This window comes from Dipodomys merriami, unplaced genomic scaffold (assembly GCF_024711535.1).
Source record: "Dipodomys merriami isolate MVZ:Mamm:240054 unplaced genomic scaffold, mDipMer1.0.p SCAF_82, whole genome shotgun sequence".
Taxonomy (NCBI): Eukaryota; Metazoa; Chordata; class Mammalia; order Rodentia; family Heteromyidae; genus Dipodomys; species Dipodomys merriami.
The window spans coordinates 979,416-1,002,415 of NW_027206424.1; the positions used below are offsets into that span (position 1 = coordinate 979,416).

The following is a 23,000-nucleotide window of genomic DNA, read 5'->3' on the forward strand; positions in this document are numbered from 1 at the left end:
TGAGGATCCCCTTACTCTTTAAATTTTTAAAAATTATCTTTAAGTAGTTGTACAAAGAAATTTCAATTCATTTCGATTTATGAGTGCATCCCATCTTAATGTCTGGAGTGACTCCTGGTTGGAATGAAGATCCCTTTATTCTTGTAACCAATCTCTCTTTCTCTCCCTCTCCCTCTCTTTGTCCATCCGTTTTATGGATGTTTTATCCATAAATGTTTATCCATAGATGTTAATCCACCTATCCATTAATCTATCATCTGTCTGTCATCTATTTATCTGTCTATTCAATCCATCCATCCATCCATCTATCCATTAATCTACCATGTATTTATCAATCCATACATTTATGTCATCTTTCCATCCATCCATCCATTTATATCTATCATCTATCCATTAATAATGTTTATCCATTCATTTATCTATCTATTTAGCTAGCTAGCTATCATCTTCCTATCATCTGTCCATGCATATTTTCTGTAATTTTGTGAAATCAGATGAAATGCTACTTACAAAAATCAAGTACCTACCATGCTGATTTCCATTTTTTTTGCCTGCATGTCTGAACTGTTCTGTCATTGCTTACTTTAAAAATTTATCTTTTATATCAATGAAGTGATTAAAAGTTTATTTTTTGTAAGTATGAACTCATGCTCAAAGAGCATGTGGTTCCCTGAACCTCACCAGTGTGTGCATGAACACCTCTGTCCCTGACTCTCACCTTGAGAGAGTGGGCAGCAGGCCCCCTCGCTTACCTGCCCTCAAACACTCTTCTTCATTTCTGCTCTGAACACTCCATGAATCAGAATACACATAACGGCTTCCCCACCACTGGTGTAAGATTCTCAGTAATGAACGTGACACACTTTGTATTTACCTGTTTACCATTTATTTGTTGGATACAATACTCTTAACAATGACATTTGTTGAGTTTACCTGTAGATCCCCCAGAGGAGTAACATATACAATAGTAACAGAATGTAACATAAGAAGTTATGTGGAAAAACAAAAAGCAAACCAAAGCATTCTAAATGGATGATGCACTACAAGCTGGCTGTGCTGGCTCATGTAGCTCTCATGCTAACTTTGCAGTGTAAGTGGCCTGTGGCCAAGGTGAGTCTTGGCTGTCACAAGCATCGGAGCTGCACTGTGGCTTCCTGGGCACCTACCATATTGGCCTAGAAGAAGGAGCTAAGGGGATGATTAGTTCCTTAATTCTGCTTGTCCTGCCTTAGATTGGTTTTTTTCCTATCACTGCCTGATGAAGGTACCTATTCATAGGCTGTGAACAAAAACCGGCATTTAACTTCTTTGTAAAACTAGAATGATCCCGATGTTCTTCAAATGTGCTAAATTAAGGACCAAAAAGTCACGTTCTAAGAGAATGACAGGGAGCACAGACAGCCTCCTTGAAGACAAAGCAGAAAATCAGGGCGGGTTACAGGGCACCCAACCCCAGGATCCAGGTCGCGCTCAATGGAGAACAACTGGATGTGCAATTGCTGGCTCTCAGTGGGCACTTGAAATTTCATAGGCAGTGTTTCTTTTTCTAGTTTTTCATGTATGAAACAGGTGTGTGTGTGTGTGTGTGTGTGTGTGTGTGTGTGTGTGTGTGTGTGTGTAGATTGTAAGTTGCCATTATTGTCCCAGAAATAAATAAGGGGGGGGGTCCCCAAAGGCAGGAAAACAGCACCTTCGCACATGGCCACCTGGATCCTGGCAGGGTCTTTGTTGCATAGAAAGGACTGTTTTAGAGTGTCACTTGTTACATTAGCACAGTTTTCAAGCAGCTACAGAGCAACAGATGGCAATGGGAAACTTAGTGAGACAAGGGAATTTTGTAATCATAGCTGAACTGCTTTCTCTCTTCTAACCAAGCAGGGCCATGGGTAGGAGGTCAGTGTGGCTGACGGCCCATAGAAGGGACTCTGCAGGACCCCACGCGGGGTGCTGCCCAGTCACAAGGCCATGACTTGGAGGAGGTTGGGCTTTGCTGTCCACTGTCTACCGCTCTGCTCTGCTGCCGTCACCCCCCTGCTGGCTTGGAGTTGGGATTCGAGGCTTGGTCATCCGAGCATGGAGTAGCCTCAGCCCTGGGTTTGGTCTGAGTAAGGCACTTGTGTATGGTGCTAGGAAAAGGCAAATAGATGCATTAGTTTTTGGCTTCTGTGTCCAGCTGTGTGGATGGACCAGCTGCTGACACCACAGGGAGGGAGGGGGGACTGGCAGCACTGGGCTGGCTTGTAGCGTAGGAGGAGAGGAGAAAGGAGGGGGACACTGCAACGTCCACTCCACCACAGGTGTGAGAGAGAGAGAGGGAGAGAGACAGTGTGTGTGCGTGTGTGAAAGAAGAGACTGTGTGCATGTGTATATGTGCACATGTGAGGGTGAGACAGTGTGTGTATGTGTGTGAGGGAAGATTGTGTGAGACTGTGTGTGTGTGTGTGTGTGTGTGTGTGTGTGTGTGTGTGTGTGTATGCCTGTGTGGAATAGAGGCATCTGTTGGTGAGCGTGGGTACTGCGAGTGCTCTGGGAGGGCTGGTGTGACTTGAATGTTAGTTACTTGTGTATAGCTGGGGCATTTTTTTTTTTTTTTTTTTTGTCAGTCTGGAGCTTGAACTCAGGGCCTGCATGCTGTACCTGAGCTTTGTGCCACAGAGCTACTTCTGGCTTTCTAGTCTTTAATTGGAGATCCTACCTGGACTGGCTTCAAACCATGATCCTCAGATCTTAGCCTCCTGAGTTACTAGGATTATAGGTATGAGCCACTGGTGCCTGGACGGCTGGGACAATTTTCAGAGCAGTGAGGAAGGATTTGATCAGGTCTGTCCTGAGCCTTCTCTGGTTGCTTAGGGGAGCCCTACCCAGGCATTGAGCCCCGTCAGGGTCTCACTGGCTCAGAATGCTTGGTAAACGTCATCTATGAGGGGGCAGGAGGATGGACGGGCAGGCTTGTCCACCGCGCTCCTGGCTCTGGTTAGCACCGCCAAGGGCTCACAGGCTCCTAAGAATATTCTGACATAGACCAGAGTTTTAGCAGTTTTCCAGGATGCATTGATGTGTTGTATTGATTTGTCAGAGAACAATGGTCTGTAGTTTCAGCCTGAGAATTCCTAATAAAGTTAAGCAGGCATAAAAATGTCCCCTCCGAGACCAGCGGGGGCGGGGGGGGGGGGAGGGCAGGAATTCGTTCTCATTGAGTTTAATTTGTTGCTTTTGTGGTTTCTGTGATGTCATCCCACATGTGTACGCCGGAGAAATTCATCCCTGGAGGTGTCACCTCTGCGTGCAGATTTCCAAATGGAAAATGTTATGGATTGTTTCTCTTGGTGTGTCAGGAAGACACACTGTGGAGACCATGTCAGGAGATAAGCGTTTATATGGGATGCCTGGAAGGCTCGCCGCCTCCTTCCACACGAGGGGGGGCTGGGAGCCTAAAACCTCTCCTGGCCGTGCCAAGGCGAGGAAGCTGTTTTCAGCCTCATGTCTGGACGCTAGACCTTCTCAGTCAAATTAACGCTATCATCCATGCCTGTAAAGTTTTATTAAAAATATCAAAGCATAGTTAGATTGCCATTGAAATATCATCATTGATTTAAAAACTATATTCCATCATTTAAGGAGTATAAAAAGAGAGACATACATTCCCTCCCCCCTGCAAACCATAACCCTAGTTATTGGTTCCAAAGTTACACTACAGTGGAAATTATTGCCAGGTATTCTTTATCTGATGAATAGTGCATCTTAAAAGCTTAACATTCCTTGTATTATCTGTGTACTAAGAGGAACTATTGGGATTAAATATATTCTTACTCAGAAATAAGTTGTATGGCTCTAACAAAAGCAATTAGCACTATGGAGATAGGAATGTGTCCCTGGCCACAGCCCCGAAGTGGCCATCAAAGAAGTGGCATAAGATCACAGTTTTAACCTCCCTGGTTCTATGTAACAAATGAGAACAACAACAAAAATAGTTGGTTCACATCTTCTACTTCCACTAGGAAGAGGGGGCTAAATTTTAGATCTAAGGAGGTGGGCATCTAAGAAAGTCAGTACCCACGTAATGCACCATTGAATTCTGTAAACCTTTTCCATAGTATCTTGGCCTTCCTACAATTACCAAATGTAACATCTGTCGCAGCAATTCTGTATGCATCGATCGCCTCAGCAGTACTAGCATCTAACATGGCCTTACAATTTTAAGAAATAACTATGTAATAAATGCATGCTAAAGGAGTTGGAATGTATTAGAGCTAGGCTCCTTTTTGTGTGCCATTTGTGCCACGGATCAGTTACCCATAGTCACGAGCATCATTGCCTTCAATGCACTGGAGAGCATGGGCAAAGTTAAAGGCAGTTGTGTTTTCTGGAAGGCAAGCCAAGATTCTTGGCACATATTTTTCTTTCTGCCTCAAGGCATAGGAAAACCACTGAAATGACCCTGAAGAAAGTCTTATCATAAAGCTGTGGAACAGTTAGTTCTTGCCTTCTAATGCGGAAGCTGGTCAGATCTGACCCACCAGAAGATGGATAGCATTTTGACCTCATTATTCATGTGGATCAGGCACCTTAAAGATCTCAAGAAACCAGCTCTCCAGGCAGATACGGGGAGAGTGACAGGCGGAAGAGGCAGTGTGCCCAAGCTTGTCCTTCATGAAAATACAGGATCAGGAAATTGAATTCCTTATCACACTGCATGATCTCAAGGGGTTGGATGCAAATTTTTGAGGTTCAGACTATGCTAAGCACAACTCCTGTCACCTGGTTGAGAAAACAGACAGAACTGCATGGTAACTCAGGCTTCGGTGTACAGTGTCTACTAACAAGGGAAGCAGACATGGGCTGTACCAAGGAGCACATTTGGCTGTAGTTTCCATTTGGCTGAGGATGCTGCCTACTTCTGTAGATTTTATCTACAGAACTGAGTGGTTTCTAGTTCATATCTGAAAACCATCATGGTCCCACGGAAGGCCTCATCTATGTGTCTGAACATGGGGTCATTGTCTTGCAGATGAGAAGACAATGCACTAATTTGCTTAGCTCCACACAGTACAGGGAGATGGAGGTTTGAAGTGCTGGGGCATGTGTAGAAACATCACCCTTCCCATCTAAATAGTGGGTCTGTTGCCAGCTCTTGGTGAAGAGCAGCCAGAAAAAGGTATTGTTTCCATAAAGCAAAAACCTTGAGCACTACTGAGATCCCCTCATGGTCTGCACTTCAAGCACGCTCATGGCCAGTCAGCTCAAGGTCAAGTGTCTGCCTGGGTGGCTGGCTTGGTGTGGCCGCACCTCCACATTCCTGTCTGCCTCTCAGGTTCTCTCCAGAGATCCCTGGCCAGAAGCCAGATCCTCCCCTATCATCTCTGCGTGGCCAAGTGGGGCCATCAGCGTGCAGAGGGCCCAAGGCCTCCCTGAAGGCGAAACCCAGCCTGGACCTGCAGGTTCTCAGCTCTGGCCCAAGCTAAGGCTTTCAGGAAAACCACTCCAGCGTCTACAGGGGTCTCTGGAGCCGGGTCTGATGCCACCACCACAGCTGCGCTGCGGGTGGTTGGGAAGCTGCTTTCCACTAGAGCCTTGATCAGAAAGTAAACATTGTGTCCAGAATCGCACCAGGCGGGAGCCTGCAACACTGTGAAGGCATTCAAAGCACGACAAGCCCTCCTTCCATGGGAAACAGCGGCGGGCGGCGGCTACCGCCGCGACCGCGCCGTGAACGCCCTGCACATAAATTAATAATTTACAAGTACCTGAGCAAGTACACAGAGCACCACAGCACAGCACAGCACAGCACAGCACTGGCCGCAGGAGCTCAAAGTTCTTGAAAATAATTGGTGTTTTAAAGATTAAGAACATTTCCCCCCCCTCCCCTCAAAGTTGGTACAAAAAAATGTCACTCCCAACTGGAGTTGATAGTGCAAACTTCTGTCTTCACTGTGGAACAAAGGTGTCGGTGGGCCTGCTGCTCACTTCACATAGGCAAAGCGGGTGCCTCTGGACACTTGGGGTGGATACTTGGGAGCAGGTCTGAAGGAGAAGCAAACAAAATGGTGGTCAGAGGTGTTGGGAGTGATTCTATAAACATGGCTGTCGGGGCCAGTCTTTTCCTGTACTCTTGTGGGCTTCTGAGGTCTCAGCATTAAGAGAGCTGGAGACCATCATTCCTTCTGGAAGGAGTTGTTGATCACAAGGACCAGGCTCAAGCACCCAGATTTCCCAATGTCTTACAACCAAGGACCAAACGGAAGCTTTCTCCAAGGCAGCCCCTCCCATCCACCAGCTCATTCCAGAACAGCACCGTACAAACAGGAAGATGGCGTGAGTCACTCAGAGAATGAAGTTTTCTAGTAGCCATGGTTGGGGGAGGGGGGAGAAATTCATCAGATTAACTTTAGTCATCATTTTCCTTTAACCAGAGGATCTGGAATGACAGTGTGTTACCCTTGCAGCCACCACCTGCCAGGAGCTACTGGATTATACAGCACAGCTCTTAAGACCCAGAGAAAAGCAGAGCACACGGTGGCGGGGGGGGGGGGGGGGGGGCAGCCCTCAGAAAGGAATGCTGATTCAAGTCAGCTTCCGATGTTACCAAACAGTGGTAAGACAGTCCACTACTTAAGGCCATTTTAAAAAAGGAAACTTCCTTCATCCTCATGTCATTGTAGTGGACTCCCCGCCCCCCAATGAAACAGAATAAGAAAAGCAACTCCAAGTTCAACCTACAAACCACAATGAGATAAAGCAAGAGGCGATGCAGTCTTTCTGCATTCGTGTAGCCAGGATTAAAACCATCATCCCCACCCTTCGAACCAGCTTTATCTCTGAGATTTATTAGGCAGCTATTTCTTTCACAGGCCAAATGTTCTTCCCAAGGGCTGTAATGAAATCACTAAAGTGTGTCTTCCCCTTCAGAGATAGGAGTTAGTGCAGGGCTGGCTCAGCGTCGGTACCTTTGGTTCCTCTGAGCTCACAATGCGGGCATCCTGCCAGGGCACGGGAGGTGGAAGGGCTGTTTGGCTGTGAGCTCAGCACCACTGTGTGCTTCTCTGAGTTTAATAAACCGCCAGAGAAGCACAGCCTGGTCTGTAGCATTTTGCCCAGTGGGAAGTATCCCCACTGGGGTGTCACCAAGAGGTGTAAAAGCAAAGGGAAAGTGGCGTTCTGAGTGGTCGTTATCTTTGTTCTTAGTACACTTATAGTAAGATGGTTTAATCCTGGGCTGGATACCTAGCTGGCAGGAATCCCTGGAAATTGGCTGTACCTCCACAAGGCCCTGTACCGGCTCCTGCGCAGAAGGGGCCAGCCTCTGGTGTAAGAGGATCCGTCTGTGCGCTGTGGGGAGCAGGCAGGCCACCCCAGCAGGTGACTCAGTTGTACAAAGAAGCTCCCAGCCCCCCACCTCAGTTCATTTTGCCCGACATTTTCTGCTCAGCCCTCACAGGTCCAAGACTGGGATCCCTGGACGGGGCCAAGTGGGTCTCTTGGGAGCGGGAGCCCGTCCTCCGTCCTCCCCGCACACTGCCGAGGGCTGTGTGGCCCCTGGGACTGTCGGAGCTGGGCTGACTGGTCATTTTCACATGCATTTCTCACCAGCTGCTGTTGTGGGGCAGGCCGGAAGCACAGCCTAGCCCTCCCCTCCCCTGTCCCAGCTGCCCAATGGGGATGGAAAGAGGAAGACTCACCTGGTGGGGGCTGGGCGGGGCCCAGGCTCCTGCTGGCCTGGGGTCCTGGCTACCGAGGCCGCTGTGGTGCTGGTGAGCCGGGGTGCTCTGCTCAAAGGATTGGCCGGCAGAGGCTTCTGAGGGGGGCTTGGCTTACAGGGTCCCTGGAATAAACATGAAACTGTGAGTGTCCTCTCAGCTCCAGAACCAGACGCTGCTCCCTGAGACGTTCTAGAAGGTTTCACTTCCTGCATGGAACCCCTTTCCCTGTACAAGGAAACAGGGCCATCACCGTTAACCTTGGCAAACTTTTCTTCCCCCAAATTTCCAACGTGGAAAGCCTTGCTGGTAGAATTGTGTAGCTCTGAGCATGCCTCGGGGGCCAGGGGGCCTGTCAGATACAGCTTCGGTTGGGATTTCCACAGGGGAGGGGGATTCTCCTGTGACTTCAGGCACCTCTCAGTTAACACAAAGATCTGACATGAGGAGCCTGGGAAATCTCTCAAGCACCACACGTTACTTTCCCTTCTCCACAACTGTAGGTGCACTGCATGATGGGACAGGCCACCTTCTCCTGTCCCCTGGCCCAGCATTCCTAGTGACCATCCTTCACCTGTCCCCGGGGCTCAGCTCTTAGTGGCTACCTTCCCCTTTTCCTGTGGCCTCTTAGTGGTCACTCCCCGCCCCCTCCCGCCCCTCCCTCGCCCCCATGGGTTCAGCATTCCTAGGGACTTCTTTCTACAACTTCATTTTTTTTTGCTGGTCGTGGGGCCTGAACTCTGGGCCTGGGCCCTGTCCCTCAGCTCTTCAGATCAAGGCTAGCACTCTACCACTTGAGCCACAGCACCACTTCTGGCCTTTTCTGCTTATGTGGTGCTGAGGAATTGAACCAAGGGCCTCATGCATGCAAGGCAAACACTCTACCATGGAGCCACCTTCCCAGCACTCTACAACTTTTTTTTTTTTTTTTTTTTGGGGTCTGGTCGTGGGACTTGAACTCTGGGCCTGGGCGCTGTCCCTCAGCTCTTCAGCTCAAGGCTAGCACTCTACCACTTGAGCTACAGTACCACTTCCAGCTTTTTTTTTCTTTTTGCTTATGTGGAGCTGAGGAATCGAACCCAGGGCCTCGTGCATGCAAGGCAAGCGCTCTACCACTGAGCCACCTTCCCAGCCTGCTCTACAACTTTTAAAAGGCTAAATGGAAACAAGAGAACAGATGAAGAAAGAGTAGGATAGCAAACCCACAAACCATCTCTTCTGGTGTCCCACCCTTGCTCCCACAGAGGTGGTACGTTAGTGAGTATCTGACATAGCTCTCCTCTGGCTGAGATTCTGCTCTTGGCGCCCAAGCCGGAAGAATGCCTGGGTGCAAAGGCTTGTGGGAAATGGTGCAGGGCCTGGTAAATGCCTGACGTAACTCACTGGCATCACCAGGTGTGGTTGGGAGAGGTGAGGCAGGAGGATCTCTTGTGCCCAGGAGTTCATGAACAGCCTGGACCACACAGCGAGACCCTAGTGTCAAAACCCAAAGCAGAACATAGGCACTGTCGCAGGACTCAGCCTAAAAACGGGCTGAAAACACAAGCTAAATCTCTCCCAGTGCTTATGACGTTGAAAGCACATTTTTGTCAGCCACTGGAGCTCAGTGGAGAGAATGAAAGGGTGGAATCACCAGCTAACAAATCCATGCAGAGGAGAGGAGCCACGCAGAGGTCTTCACCCACCTCTGTGGGGGCAGTGGGAAGGTGGGGCTGGGTCACACACAAGGGACATTTCCACATTAGATTTCACGAAAGGCAGCATCAGCAGGCTGCTGGATAAGGACTTGAACAAACCACTTAGGAACGAAGACCACAGAATTGCCCAAGGAGGCTGAGCTGTGTGCGCTTGGCCAGGCTTTGCATTCAGTAGCCCATGAGCACGTGAGGTTCCTTGCGGGCAGAGAGGAGACACAACAGTCCCTCACTTGGGCCTTGACGCCCTTAGCATCCACCTGGCACACAGTCACCAAGGAGTGATGTCAGCTTCTTCCGCCTCTCTACAACTCTTGTGGTGAATTTGTCTTTAGAGAGCAGCTCACCCCACTAACAGACTCAGAGTGATCAGCCAAGGCCAACCTCTAATTCCTATAATGGAACAAAAAGGATGAACAGGATTTCAGCGTCTAATGTAAAAAATGAACGTACTTGCACATAAAACGGCAAGACAGGATCAAATAACTCATTACTAAGTGATACTAATTTTGCTGCTAAGTATGACTGAGCCTCTAGTCTTGGCAATAAAGATAATGTCAGGTTTTTATGGTAATACCAGAGAAAAAGTGATGTATATGTTATAGCCTATCACAGTATATTTGGATTTATCACGGAAACTGATAATTAGGATGGCCATTCATTCTGGCTGGTCTAGACTAGGCCTGATTTATGCTGATGGTCCTCTTCCTTCATCTCATTCTCTCAGAAGTATCCCCTAGTGCAGAGCATAAGAGGTAAGAGTGGTAAAAGTCCACATAGTTGAGGGGCTGACTGGACTTCTGGCGTTAGCACCAAGGACAGCACATGGTCCCTTGTTCTCACAAGTCAGGACGCAGTTTGGAAGGAAACCTGGAAATGGCTTCATTCCAATATGGTGCCCAGGTAAGATGCTGGCTTTCTGTATCCTAAAGGGAACCAAATGGCCATGGAACAAGGGCTCGGTCCCGGAAGATGTGTGCTCTTTTCCAACATGAGGTATGGATACGTGGAACCCACTGGACAGTGGGCCAGAAGCCCCTGTGGCGTGCTTCAGTGTGTGTGGGAGGGTTGGGATCCCCTTGCTGACCTGCAGAAGTGAATCCTGGCATTCCCTGTCCAGTCCAGCCTGGCCCAGATCATCTCCAGGAGGCTCCCATCTGATTAATCTTTCCTCAGATCTATTTTCATTTTAAACAAGGAAATGAATTCGAACCTCATTCCATTTCCTTTCTAACCTCTTCCAGATCTGCAGGAAAATCAAAAGTACGCTGGTCAACAGCACCTCAGACCATATTCCATCACCAGCCACCTCGTTCAGGTGTTTTAGACATTTGAAAACAAGCCTGACTTCAACTATAACTCTTCTACTTGACATCATCATAAGGAATTCACAACTGCTACCAGCTTCCACATGACAAGCAGGAACAAACACATCTCGTTCTCCAGAGAGATCACCGCAGGAAGGATGGAGTCATCACGAGAAAACGCCGGCAGTGGCACACACAGCTCACGGGGTGGGGGAAGGGCTAGGTAGGAAAACACCAAAGTCTCTGTCTCAAAGATTTAGAATTCTGCCAAACACCAGCGGCTCATGCCTACAATTCTGGCCACTCAGGAGGCTGAGATCTGAGGACTGCAGTTCGAAGCCAGCCCAGGAAGGAAAGTCCATGAAATTCCTATTTCCAACAAATCACCAAAAAAAAAAAAAAAAAAAAAGCCACAAGTAGAGCTGTGGCTCCAGTGGTAGTGTTATCCTTGAGCAAAAATGAAAAGCTGAGGGACAGTGTCCAGACTAGACGCTGAGACCAAGTTCTAGGACCAGCAAATACACACAAAAATAGAATTCCACTTATAGAACAAAAGAGATGTTATAAACCATTGACACGGAGGCACTGGGAAAGTAACCGAAGCTAAGTGTGAGTCTTCTGCAGCTAGTCACAGGGTGGGCTATTTGTGAGAGCCACCGTGGATGGATGAAAATACTTTTAATGGTTTTAAAGCATCACATAGCTTATAACAAGTAGGTAAGTAAGATGCTCTTAGACCCAATCTAAGTGGAAAGGAAGGCATGCACGGAATCTGGAAGCATTCTGGTCAAGGTACTCCCCAAATTTTTCTTCCCAAATTTTAGCCAGGTGCTGGTGGCTCTGCTTGTAAGCCAGGCTATGTGGGCGGCTGAGATCTGAAGACTATGGTTCAAAGCTAGCCCAGGCAGCAAAATCTGTGAGACCCTCATCTCTCATTAATCACCAAAAAACCCAGAGGTGGAGATGTAGCTCAAGTGGTATTGCCCAATGAGAGTACTAAGACCCTGAGTTCAAGTTGCTGTACTAGCACAGAAAAAAAATAAGAAACAAGAAATGAGAGGATCTGGTGGCAACTGTGGAGTCAAGAAAAGCCAAGTGTTGAGCCCCTCTGATGCTGGGGGTACAGAGATCAAGTAAGGAGCTTTGAGCAGAAGCCAAATGCCCTGGCAGCTGGGTTCTGTGAAGGAGCCTCAGAGGTTAGGAATTCCATTACGCACATACTGATGGAAAACGACTCGAACGCACTCACCTCTCACTGATGGCAGTACCTCAGAACCATCCTTGCTGCTGACCGCGCCGTCATCTCCTGTCCCCTCCGCTCCCCCTGAACAAACGCACCCTGCGGTCTTGGAAGGGGGCCTCAGACCAAGGTCGTGACTGGCGCTGAGGCCCCTAGTGGACACAGATGCTGTTGACACCTTGAAACTCCTCAGTCAAAATAAGATTGCTCCACCCGCCTCCACCTCATCCCGTTTCCATCTGCCGCCTGTCCCTTTTCCTGCCTCACAGCGAAGGGCCCTCTTTGCCAGGGGCACGCCATTGCCTCTGCTGGGGCTGAAGGAGACTGGGCTGTCATCCCAGGCTTTCCTCCCGAATGAAACCTGTGTGTTGAGGTTTGCCTTTCTGCTCTTTTTCTTTCCTAACACATACTACCATCTGTCCCTAGTGGATCGAGGGGGTCCCCCGCTGTGATCGTGGACCACGCCAGAAGAACCCAAGGCCCCAGTCACGCTTGAGCCTGGAGGTTGAGAGCACACCAGGTGTGGGGCTCACCAGCCCCCAGCCACGTAGCACAGCCCCTAACGGGGCCTGACCTGGGGACCCAGCAGAGGCTGAACAAACCCTTCCTGGGGAGCACACAAACCCACCCCACAGGGAATTTCCTACTGAGCTCTTGTCAGAAAACACCACAGCACACAGCCCGCAGGGATCCGCAGTGAGGAGGAGGAGACTTTACTCCGCTTTGGGCATTATTAGAGCCACTTTTCCTAACTGTACTTAAGTAAAAGACAAGACAGAATATTTCATGCCGAGCCAAAGAGAACTTCTAAGACCCAAAGTACACGAATCAGCGTAAGCATGAATTGCATGGAAAAGTACATCTTGATACTGTTCATGTCAAGTTAAAATATTACATGTTGTTCATGGACGTGTGTTTACATAGAATGTTTCAAAGGCTTTCCAACAAAACCGACACTCGATTAGGCAGTGTGGTACATGCCGGTCATCCTAGCTACTCAGGAAGCCAGAGGTCAAAAGGATTGTGGCTCAAGACTGGCCTGGGCAAAAATTTAGCAAGATTTCCATCTCAACAATAAAAACTGGGCATGGAGGGACAACGCCCCCGCCCAGCTCTGTGGGAGGCACAAATAGGGGATGGTAGGACCAGGTTTGTCTGGCATAGATGTGAGGCCCTACCGAAATCCAAACCCAAACAAGAACAACACTGAAGCCACAAGGGCTGAGGCACGGCTGAAGTAGTAGAGTGCCTGTTTAACAACGGCAAAGCCCAGAGTTCAACCCCAAAGCCACTAAAACAAAAGCACTCACCGAATTTGTGACAATGATTGAACCTGGAGGGGCCTAATAAGTCCTAGCGACTTCATTGTACTTTTTCTTCTTTTTTTTTTTTTTAAGGTGCTATATGTATATATTACATGTCAGATTTAAATAGGTCTAGCTATAAAATTTAGACAAGTTATGTCTGTGTAACAAGTGTCACTGAATTTTTTATTTTTATTTTCCTATATCTTAAATATTTATTTATTTGATCGATCATGGGGCTTGAACTCTGGGGTTGGGCGCTGTCCCTGCACTCTTCAGCTCAAGGTGAGTGAGCACTCTACTGCTTGAGCCACAGCGCCACTTGTGGTTTTCTAGTGGTTTATTGGAGATAAGAGTCTCACGAACATTCCTGCCCAGGCTGGCTTTGAACTGTGATCCTCAGATCTCAGCCTCCTGAGTAGCTAGGAAGACAGGCGTGAGCCATCAGTGCTTGGCTTATCTTAAATATTTAAAAAATAGAGTAAGTTCAACCTTTGGACCAAAGGACACAAAAAGGTAGACTAATTCATTTTGAGGCAGAATTTCTCAGGCTGTTCTAGAACTTGTGATCCTCCGGCCTCAGTCTCAGTCTCCAGTTGCTGAGACTACAGGTATGTACTAAGTTGGCTGGTTATTAGACTATTTAAAAGTATAAAATTCACTACAAATTAGAACACAGGTGAAGCAGTGTTGAGAGGGAAATTCATAAGCCTAAACGCTTCTATTAATATAGCATAAATAAAAGAAGACCATGGAAGTATACGAAATGGAAGGACGTAATTTTGGTGTGGCCTTTTCCAGCATGATAAAGGAGAAAGATGAGGAGGCAGTTCATGGAAAATAAAACCAGACTTGTCTCAACTCTGTGCAGAAACGTTCACCTCACTTTAAAGAGGCAAACATTTTTTTCTAAAAAACTAAAGAAAACCAGTCAGATGGGCCAAGATAGGAACATCTCTGAACACACTGTTGGTTCAGAGCTGGGGTACAGAAATAGGGCACCATTTACAGTGAGTTTCACCATGTCTGCCAAATTTGTGAGTGTGCCTGGTGTTTGCCCAGCTGGAGTGCCTGTGGGAATTCACCCTCATCACCGTGGACACGGATGCGCCTACTGCATGTAGCCAGTGACGAAACAATCTCTCAGTCATCGGTAGGGGGCAGGACAGAGCAGACAGCGGCATGGCTCTATGATGAAATACCATGCATGGAGGAGAAGGCTGTGGCAGATACGCAAGAGCTGACCTAGAACCATCCGAGTGGAGAGAAGACAAAAGAGCTGACGTAGAACCATCCGAGTGGAGAGAAGACAATGGGCTGCAAACTTACACTCACACCAAGCGCAGAAGATGAGAGTGAGAGCCTGGACGGTTGCTGGCGTTGCAGAGAACACTGAGCTTCTCCCCCCAGGGCAGTGCTTGTTTGAAAGTCTCCGTGATCCCCCTTTGCAGAGAGAGGGAGGTAGAACCAAGACTGTGTTCTAACTGTCATTAACAGGGACCCTTCTGGGAATGGACCTGCTGGCAGGTGGGAGGGAGACATGGCTTCCTGCATCACCCGCTGTGTCATAGGGATAGCTAATTACAGGACATTACCTACTGCAAACACAGGATGAGGCCTGAGACACTTGGGGTACAAAGGCAACAACAAGTTCACAGGAATGGGAATGAGCAGGAAATAAACAAGCCCTTGACTCTTGCAATCATGTGCCTGATTTCCTGGTAATTCTATGCTCTCTAAACTTCTGTGTGTGTGTGTGCGCGCGCGCGCGTATGTGTGTGTACATGTGTGTATGTGTAGTGAGAGAGAAGAACAAGAGAGGGGAGGAAGGAAGAGGAAAGAGGGAGAAAAGAGGGAAAGAGAAAAGAGGAGAGAGAGAGAAGAAGAAGGAGAGGGAGAGGGAAGAGAAAAGTGAAAATAAAGAGGAGAAAGAAAAAAGGGAAAGGAAGAAAGGAGAATTGAGAGAGGAAAACCAGAGAAGAGGGAAAGAAAGAAGAGAAAAAGGAGGGAGAGTGGAGAGAGATGCCCCACCACATCATTCACACTTTAGCCATGGTCTGTGACTTGTCACGTGAGTAACTTGTATGTGACACCAGGTCCAGTTCACCTGGAGATTCTGAAATTCCAGGCCCTCAGCAAGGGGGGAATTGCAAGGGGCAGAGCCCTCGGTAGCTAATTTTAGCTGTATAGGACGAATAGCCTCAAATTTTCATCCATCCGGGACTCCCAGAGTGTGACGGTCCCTTGAGCATAACTGATTTGTGTCAGGACACCATGTTCCCCGTCTGAAATCCACTCCAGGGCCTTGCTACATGTTACCGTGTGCACAGGGCTGCTTCAGGGTTGCTGAGGCCAACAGCCCAGTGAACTGCGGGATGGGACAGGACAGGAATATAGGCAGCAGGTGGGCAAGGGGCCTCAAGGGAAGGCTACGGACAAGCCCCAGGAAGACCCGCGGTCTGGAAAGAAGGCAGAGAAGGCTGCTGTCCCTGCTGTGGCTCTGCTGAGGGAATGCGGGCTGGGATGGAACACAGTTCTCTCCTTTCACATCCTACTGGGCACACCCTGCTGAACAGTTTTCCTCTTCTTTATTCCATATTGGCATGTCTCATGAGCAGGCACTCGCATCAGACTTCCAGACTGGACAGACCTCAGCCAGCCACATAGTGAGAAGGGCGCATGCCCCATTCCTCCCAAGCCGCATGCACGTGTTGAACAGATGAGAGATGGAGGCTCACTGCTGGCCATGGCTTGATTTGCATGAAGTTATGGTTTACATTAATGTGACTTGTCCCATTTCTATCTGGCAAAGTGTTTGTGCTGAGGAGCTCTTGCTTATCAGCCCCCCCTCTGAGTGGGATTCAGGTCCCCCATAATACTACTGCCCCTCCTGTGGCTATGAGAGCAAGGCTTGATTTTTCTGGAAGACACTGCCTCGGGTGCAGCCTTGCATGAGGCGTGTCAGTGATGTGCAGTAGAGACGCAGGGCGGTTGACTAGAAGCAGGATCTGTGAAAGCACTGAGCCCGGCACCTCCCTCCCCAGCAGCTCTGCAGGCATCCACCGCAGGGCAGGTAGACAGTAAAGACAGGAGGGACTGTGGCCTGATCGTGTCCCAAGGAAAAGGAAAGAGCTACAGCCTCTTCCATGCAGAACAGTGGCTCTGCACCATGCCAGGCGGCCGGACCCATCACCTGCCCCTCTGTGGGAAAACTGGAAAGGGATGCATGAAAGATGGCTGGGGGGGGGGGGCGCCCGGTAAGGCAGTAACTGTGACCACTGGGCAGTGGCTAGGGCTTAGGTTATGTGAACTCGGGCTGTTCCCTTTGTACTTCCCCCACCCCCACATGTGGCTCTCCCACCTCTGGATGTCTTCCTGATGGGGTCGGTAGCCTTTACTTTTCTTGTTCTGATGGTCCTGGGGTTTGAACTCAGGGCCTCATGCTTCCTAGGTTGGTGCTGCACCGCGTCTCCAGTACACATGTAGCTCCTTGTGCCATCTCCCCCTGTGTAAACTGGGGTGAATGCTCGCATCTCCGCTTCAGCACAGAGAGGGTAGAAATGTCTGTGAAGGGTTCAGCCATGTAGTTTGGGCTCAAGAAGCATTGGCTATCTAATTCAAACACAGCTGGAACTCCGTGTATACCCAAACACCACGTACAGACCATTCATACATCCACACGTACATAAGACATTTGGACATAAGAATACAAGTAGAAGCCAGGCGCCAGTGGCTATGCCTGGAATCCTAGCCACACAAAAGTGGAAACCTGGGGGGTGACAGTTGGATGCTAGGAGGAAAACTTCGTGAGATCCCCCTCTCTACCTATATAGCTAGTCTGGGTGTTTCTTTCCTGTCTTCCAAAACTATGTCGGAGGGCTGTGGTTCTAGCCCAGGCTAGGCAGAAGAGTTCATGAGATGTCATCTCCTCAGGAGATGCAAGGAAGCTGGGATGTGCCTGTCATCCTCTCAACAATGAGAAGTCTGAATAGGTGGACCACAGTCCAGGCGTACATTGGGCACGAAGTAAGATCCTATCTCAGAAAACAACAGCAGCAAACACCCCAGCAGTGGAAGTGTGGCTCAGTGTTTGAGCATCTGCCAGCAAGTGGGAGACCAAACCTCAGTACCAGGACTGCTCCCTGTGCCCTGCAAATACATAAAACACACATATAAATGGGATAAGAAGAAATAAATCCCGCCACTGTTCCGCTGTACGTCTGCAGCATGGAATTGCAGCGCAGAAGAAGAGCTGCTGAGTATTCTCATGAGCCTGTCACCCTTCTCAGGGAAAGACTCTGATTCCACAGAAGTCTGTCTTTGTGACAGAGGGACTCACCTGTCTTTCTTTATTTCCTGCTAGTCTGTTGAAGGAGCTAATCTTACTAGAGAAGCCAACTTAGCCACCGAGCGCAGTCCTGCAGTTCATAGAAATCCATGAGGAGAATCACTTTGCATCATTTCCCAGGAAGTTGGATGCTTAAAACATAAAACTAGGCAAAGGCGAGAGGCTCCCGTGTTCACTCGCATTCAGAAGCTGCTCCAGGGAAAACGTTGAGAAAGGGGGAGAGGTAAGCGCTGAGCCAGTGGCCTGCAGGAAGAATGCCCTGTCCAGGCATGGCAGATGCCCCTTTAGACCAGGGGCATGCTGGAATCTGACAGCAGAAAATTGCCTTTCGATCTGCAGAATTTGCAGCCTGTTCTCCTACAGACAGAATGCTCTGTGAGCTGAGAAATTTATTTCTTTGATGTGATACTAAGCATGCTTTTGTTTAAACTGTAAATGGATCCATGAATCTGATGGATCAGAAGAGATGGCAGGAAGGACTGCAGCGGGGCATGTGCAGGAGTCTGGCAGGCCTCCTCTGGAGGCGTCCTGCCCCCCACAGCTGGGTGCTGAGGAGTGAGGGGTGTCTACCACGTGACCCATATCTTCTAGTCTTTTTTGTGGGTCATGAGGCTTGAACTCAGGGCCTGGATGCTGCCCTGAGCTTCTCCCCTCAAGGCTAGCATTCTACCACTTTGAGCTTTGAACCCAAATCCTCAGAACTCAGCCTCCTAAGTAGTTAGGATTACAGGTGTGAGCCACCCCTGCCTGGCTCTTCTAGTCTTTAAATTTTGGGGGGTACTGGAATTTGAACTCAGGGACTCAGGCTTGCTAGGCCAGTGCTTTACCATTGAGCCATGCCTGCTATCCTTATTTTTAAATTAAGTTTAGCAGCTCCAGCCCCTCTTGCAGGACGGTGGATGCTCACTCTGTGTGCTTGAGGTGTTCTGAGGACGCCTTGGTCCTGCGGACCCTGTCGCCTGCCTCCTCCTTGTAAGACATAGTTCATGGGCTTACACCTCATCTCCCTGCTCTGGGGATGTCTTTCTGGTGGTTCACAGATCTGACAAGTAGGCAAGGTAGCAGACTGATGCCAAGCACAGAGCTCTTCTATACAAGGCCCTGCCTTGGCAAATGATTTCTTTTAATTCCTTGTTTTCCTCCTTTACCCTCCCTCCCTCCTTCCCTCCCTCCCTCTCTCCCTCCATCCCTTCCTTCCTTCCTCTCTTCCTTCCTTCCTTCCTCCCTCCTTTCCTTCCTGCCTTCTTCCTTCCTTCCTCCCTGCCTGCCTCTCTTCCTCCCTTCCTGCCTCCCTCCCTCCCTCTCTTCCTTCCTTCCTGCCTTTTCTTCCTGTCTTCCTTCCTTCCTTCCTTCCCTCCCTCCCTCCCTTCCTGCCTGCCTTTCTGCCTGCCTGCCTTCCTTCCTTCCTTCCCTTCCTGCCTGCCTTTTCTTCCTGTCTTATTTCCTCCCTGTCTTCCTTCCTTCCTTCCTTCCTTCCTTCCTTCCTTCCTTCCTTCCTTCCTTCCTTCCCTCCCTTCCTCTCTTCCTCCCTCCCTCCCTCCCTTCCTCCCTCCCTCCCTTCCTTCCTGCCTGCCTGCTTGCCTTTCTGCCTTCCTTTCTTCCTTCCTGCCTTCCTTCCTTCCTTCCTTCCTGCCTGCCTGCCTGCCTTCCTGCCTGCCTGCCTGCCTGCCTTCCTGCCTGCCTGCCTTTTCTTTCTGTCTTCCTTCCTCTCTGTCTTCCTGCCTGCCTGCCTTTGTTTCTCTCCAGGCACACTTTGCGCACCTGTTCAGGCTGGGGCCCAGGGAAGCTTGGCACAGGGTGCTAACAACCAGATGAATAATCCACTGAGTCATTTCCTTTGAGCTAGCTGGAGGCATGAGAAGGAAATTAAAGTTTTTTTCTCCCTTTATCCAGACAGAGCAGTTAGGATGAGAAGCTTAAATTCCAGGGCTCACTTTACTGTGTCACAATAGCTGACACAAGAATGAGCGGATTCACCTGCCCTTGATTTTGCACATTAACCAGAACAGCGTGTGCAGGCTGAGTGTCTCCTGTGCAGAGCTTGGTTGTCCTTTCAGCGTGAGGTTGGCCAGTTCAATGCTTGTGGCCGTGTTTCCTGTCTGGCACGTCGTGGCGGGCAGGGCAGGGAATGGGGGTTCTGTGAAGGACTGAAGGTCAGTGTGCTCCATCTGTGCTCCTAACAAGAGCCACCTCCAAACATTCCCCACACCTGCCTGGAATTAACTGCAGTTCCCTCTATGTGGCGGGAGAGAAACCATGTACTTAATCTGTATCACATGTCACAGAAGGATTCCAGCCAGACAACAGCCAGGAGTAGGAGTGAGAACTGTGGATGTCTCAGTGACTAATGCTGAAGAGCAATAGGAGCACAGAGAAATAAAACTCAGAGGAAAGAAATCAAACATAACAGACTTAATCCTAATATAATTGCATTAAATGTAAATGATCTAAAGACAGCTCTTAAAAGATATTGAGTGGCAGAATGAATGAAATGCCTGAAATAAACCTTTTTAACTATAATGCCGTATGTAAGCTAATGTTGAAAAAGTGGAAAGAAGACATACTTTTCTAATGATAATAAAAGAAAACTAGTTAGATATATTAATATCAGAAAATGTAGACTTTAAAACAAAGATGACCAAAGCTTGACAGAAGCATCTTACAGTTCATCAAGAAAACATAATAAACTCAATTATGTGTATTACAAACAGCAAGAGATTCAGCATACTGGAAGCAAAATCTGATGCGCTGACACACAATTATAGCTGGACATTTCCATACCCTATCTCAGTAATGGATCAAGCTCTTAGCTATAAAAAAAATTGGAGGGGGGCTGAGATTGTAGCTTTGTGGTAGAGTGCTTGCTTAGCATGCATAAAACCCTGGGTTCGATTTCTCAAAACCACATAAACAGAAAAAGCTGGAAGTGGCCCTGTGGCTCAAGTGGTAGAGTGCTAGCCTTGAACAAAAGAAGCTCAGGGACAGTACCCAGGCCCTGAGTTCAAGTCCCAGGACTGGCAAAAAAAATTTGGAAGGATTATGCTTTATGTACAAATTGGCCAAGAGTTGAAATGTTCATATTTGGTACCAGCAAAGATGGATAAGCTGATGATGATATGGAACATAAATGCCCTAGATAAATACTTAACACATTATGAGTCTTTGCATGTTCAGATGATATTTTTAGGAATCTTCCTTAAGGGAATGAAAAGGTACAAAATGGATTTCTTTAGATCTTCTGAACAGAGCTTGAGAGATAACGAAGGTCAGAGACATCTAAACATGCCCACTCATTGGCAAGAACTTGAATTATTCTCTATTCAAGCAAAGTGCCATTGCTGACAGAATGCTGAGGATCTACCATACCATGAGATGTGGGATGGCTTCAAAGTAAAAAAGAAAAACACAAATAGCATGTATACAGTTGTGTACATAAAGAATAAGTTAGGTTAAAACATACAAGTGTATAGAAATTATAAGAAGAACTTTAAGGCAAAACTTATTTTGTATTTCTCATTTGCTTCTTCCCCCCTTCATTTTCTGTGGTGAAAGGTCAGAGGCATGGTCCAAACCAACAGTGACCTGCACCCCCCCCTCCCCAAAAAAAATCCACAGCATTAAAAATGAGATATTTGAAGAGTCTACACTACAGTGTGAAAGCTAGACCAGAGAAATTCAACAGGGGGCAAAGTTCTTATAATTGACGTTGAAGGTGAAAGCGGTAAGGAAGGGTAGCCATTATTATCCTTGAGTGGTCATCGGCTTGGACTGCTTGTCTCTGTGTCACTGCTGGGTGCATTGTTACTGGTGCCCGACCGTTCCCCATCGCCTTGTGCTTCCAGGATGCCGACGTCCAGCCTGAGGGCATTACCTGGCCCCTGTATGTCTGTGTAGGCCCCATCAAACCATCTGGTCTCACTGTGCATAGGCAACCACTGGTGAGGCCTGGAATTCAATAAATCTAACAGCTTTTGTCAAATTGAAATTCCAATTCTAGGCCCAAGGATGATGATATAGATAGCCAGCTAGCTCCTGGTAGAGAAAAGCTTCCCCACTCCTGATTGCATGGGCACGCTAAGTACGCTGAATATAAAACAAAACAAAACAAAACATACTAACCAGGCCTCGGTAGTTCACACCTGTAATCCTGGCCGCTCAGGAGGTTGGTATCTGGGGACTGTGGCTCAAAGCCAGCCCAGGAAGGAAAATTCGTGAGACTCTTATCTCCAATTAAAGACCAAGAAGCCAGAAGCAGAGCTGTGGCTCAAGTATAGAGTACTAGCCTTGAACACAAGAGCTCAAGGACAGGGCCCAGGCCCTGAGTACAAGGCTCTAGGAGGAGAGGCACGCACACATACACACACACAGAGTTACTACCAGTAAATTAAACCTGATAGCTTTCTTGCCGTAGTCTAGGCCGTGTTCTAATGCTGTGTTCTGAGTGTCTTGTTTAACCATCTAAATAGCCAAATCATCTTCATTTCATAGAGACATTGCAAGTCCACATTAGCAAAAGCTGGGTCTGGTTGTGAGTGACCTCGTGCATACCTGGGTGTGCTTGAGTCCCGGGTGTGCAGGCAGGGGTCTGGCGGGGCCGCTGGGCACGCGTGGGGCCTGGCGCAGGGGCAGGGGCAGGAGCACTCGCTGAGGAGATGGTGGCCGAGGCGCGGCTCGGGTGTGGGGGGCTCTGCTGACGTCAGCACCCGGACACGGTGGCCATCTCTTGTCCTGCAGGGTGAAAGCGGAGAGTCAGCCCATTAGGGGTCACAAAAAGTGTCTGCGATCACTAAAGGTAGAGGAGGGCGGGGAAGAGGAAAGAAGTCTGGGGTGCCTAGAGGGGGACTCTTTTCTTTTAAATCCAAAGATTCCAACTGAAATATACCTGCTCCCCAAATCTGGACTAGAGAGAGGGGTTGATTTGTATCTCTACAAACGGTTGAGTTAGGGATGTGGTGCACCATTATAATCCCACCACTCAGGAGCAGAGGCTGGCGGACTGCAGGTTCCCAGACTCAGTAAACTAACAACTAAACTTGTTCAATTAACAAACAGGTGCAGGTCTTGAAGAAGTACCAAGAATGAAGACGCAGACCAAGCAGTCCAAACTGTGGAGGATATTTTATATCCAAATCACGGCAGAGTTCAAGGCTCAAAAATTCTTGAGCCAGATGCCAGGGAATCATTCCTGTAATACTAGCTCCGTAAGAGGCTGAGAACAGAGGATCGACAGTTGAGGCTAACCCTGGCAGAACAGTTCTAGAGACTATGTCTCTGACCACAGTGGCCTGTGCTCATCAGTGAAAGCTACCTGGGAGGTTAAGATCAGGAGGACTGTGATTCTAGGCCAGCCCTAGCAGAAGAGTCCTTGAAGACTTGGCCTCATCGAGGGAGGCTGGAATGGAAGGCTGACACT

At 48.5% G+C, this 23,000-nt stretch overlaps 1 protein-coding gene across 1 annotated transcript in view; it reads right to left on the reverse strand.

The window, feature by feature from the left end:
• Positions 1-880: 880 nt before the first annotated feature.
• Positions 881-23,000, reverse strand: part of Adam12 (ADAM metallopeptidase domain 12) — a 275,101-nt gene continuing 252,981 nt past the window's right edge. Inside the window, exons 21-23 of the mRNA XM_070011400.1 lie at positions 22,136-22,315; positions 7,677-7,819; positions 881-6,021 (exon numbers count right to left, since the gene is read on the reverse strand). Of these exons, the coding sequence (XP_069867501.1) occupies positions 5,961-6,021; positions 7,677-7,819; positions 22,136-22,315 (384 nt within the window). The 3' untranslated portion in view covers positions 881-5,960. The remainder of the gene's footprint in view (positions 6,022-7,676; positions 7,820-22,135; positions 22,316-23,000) is intronic.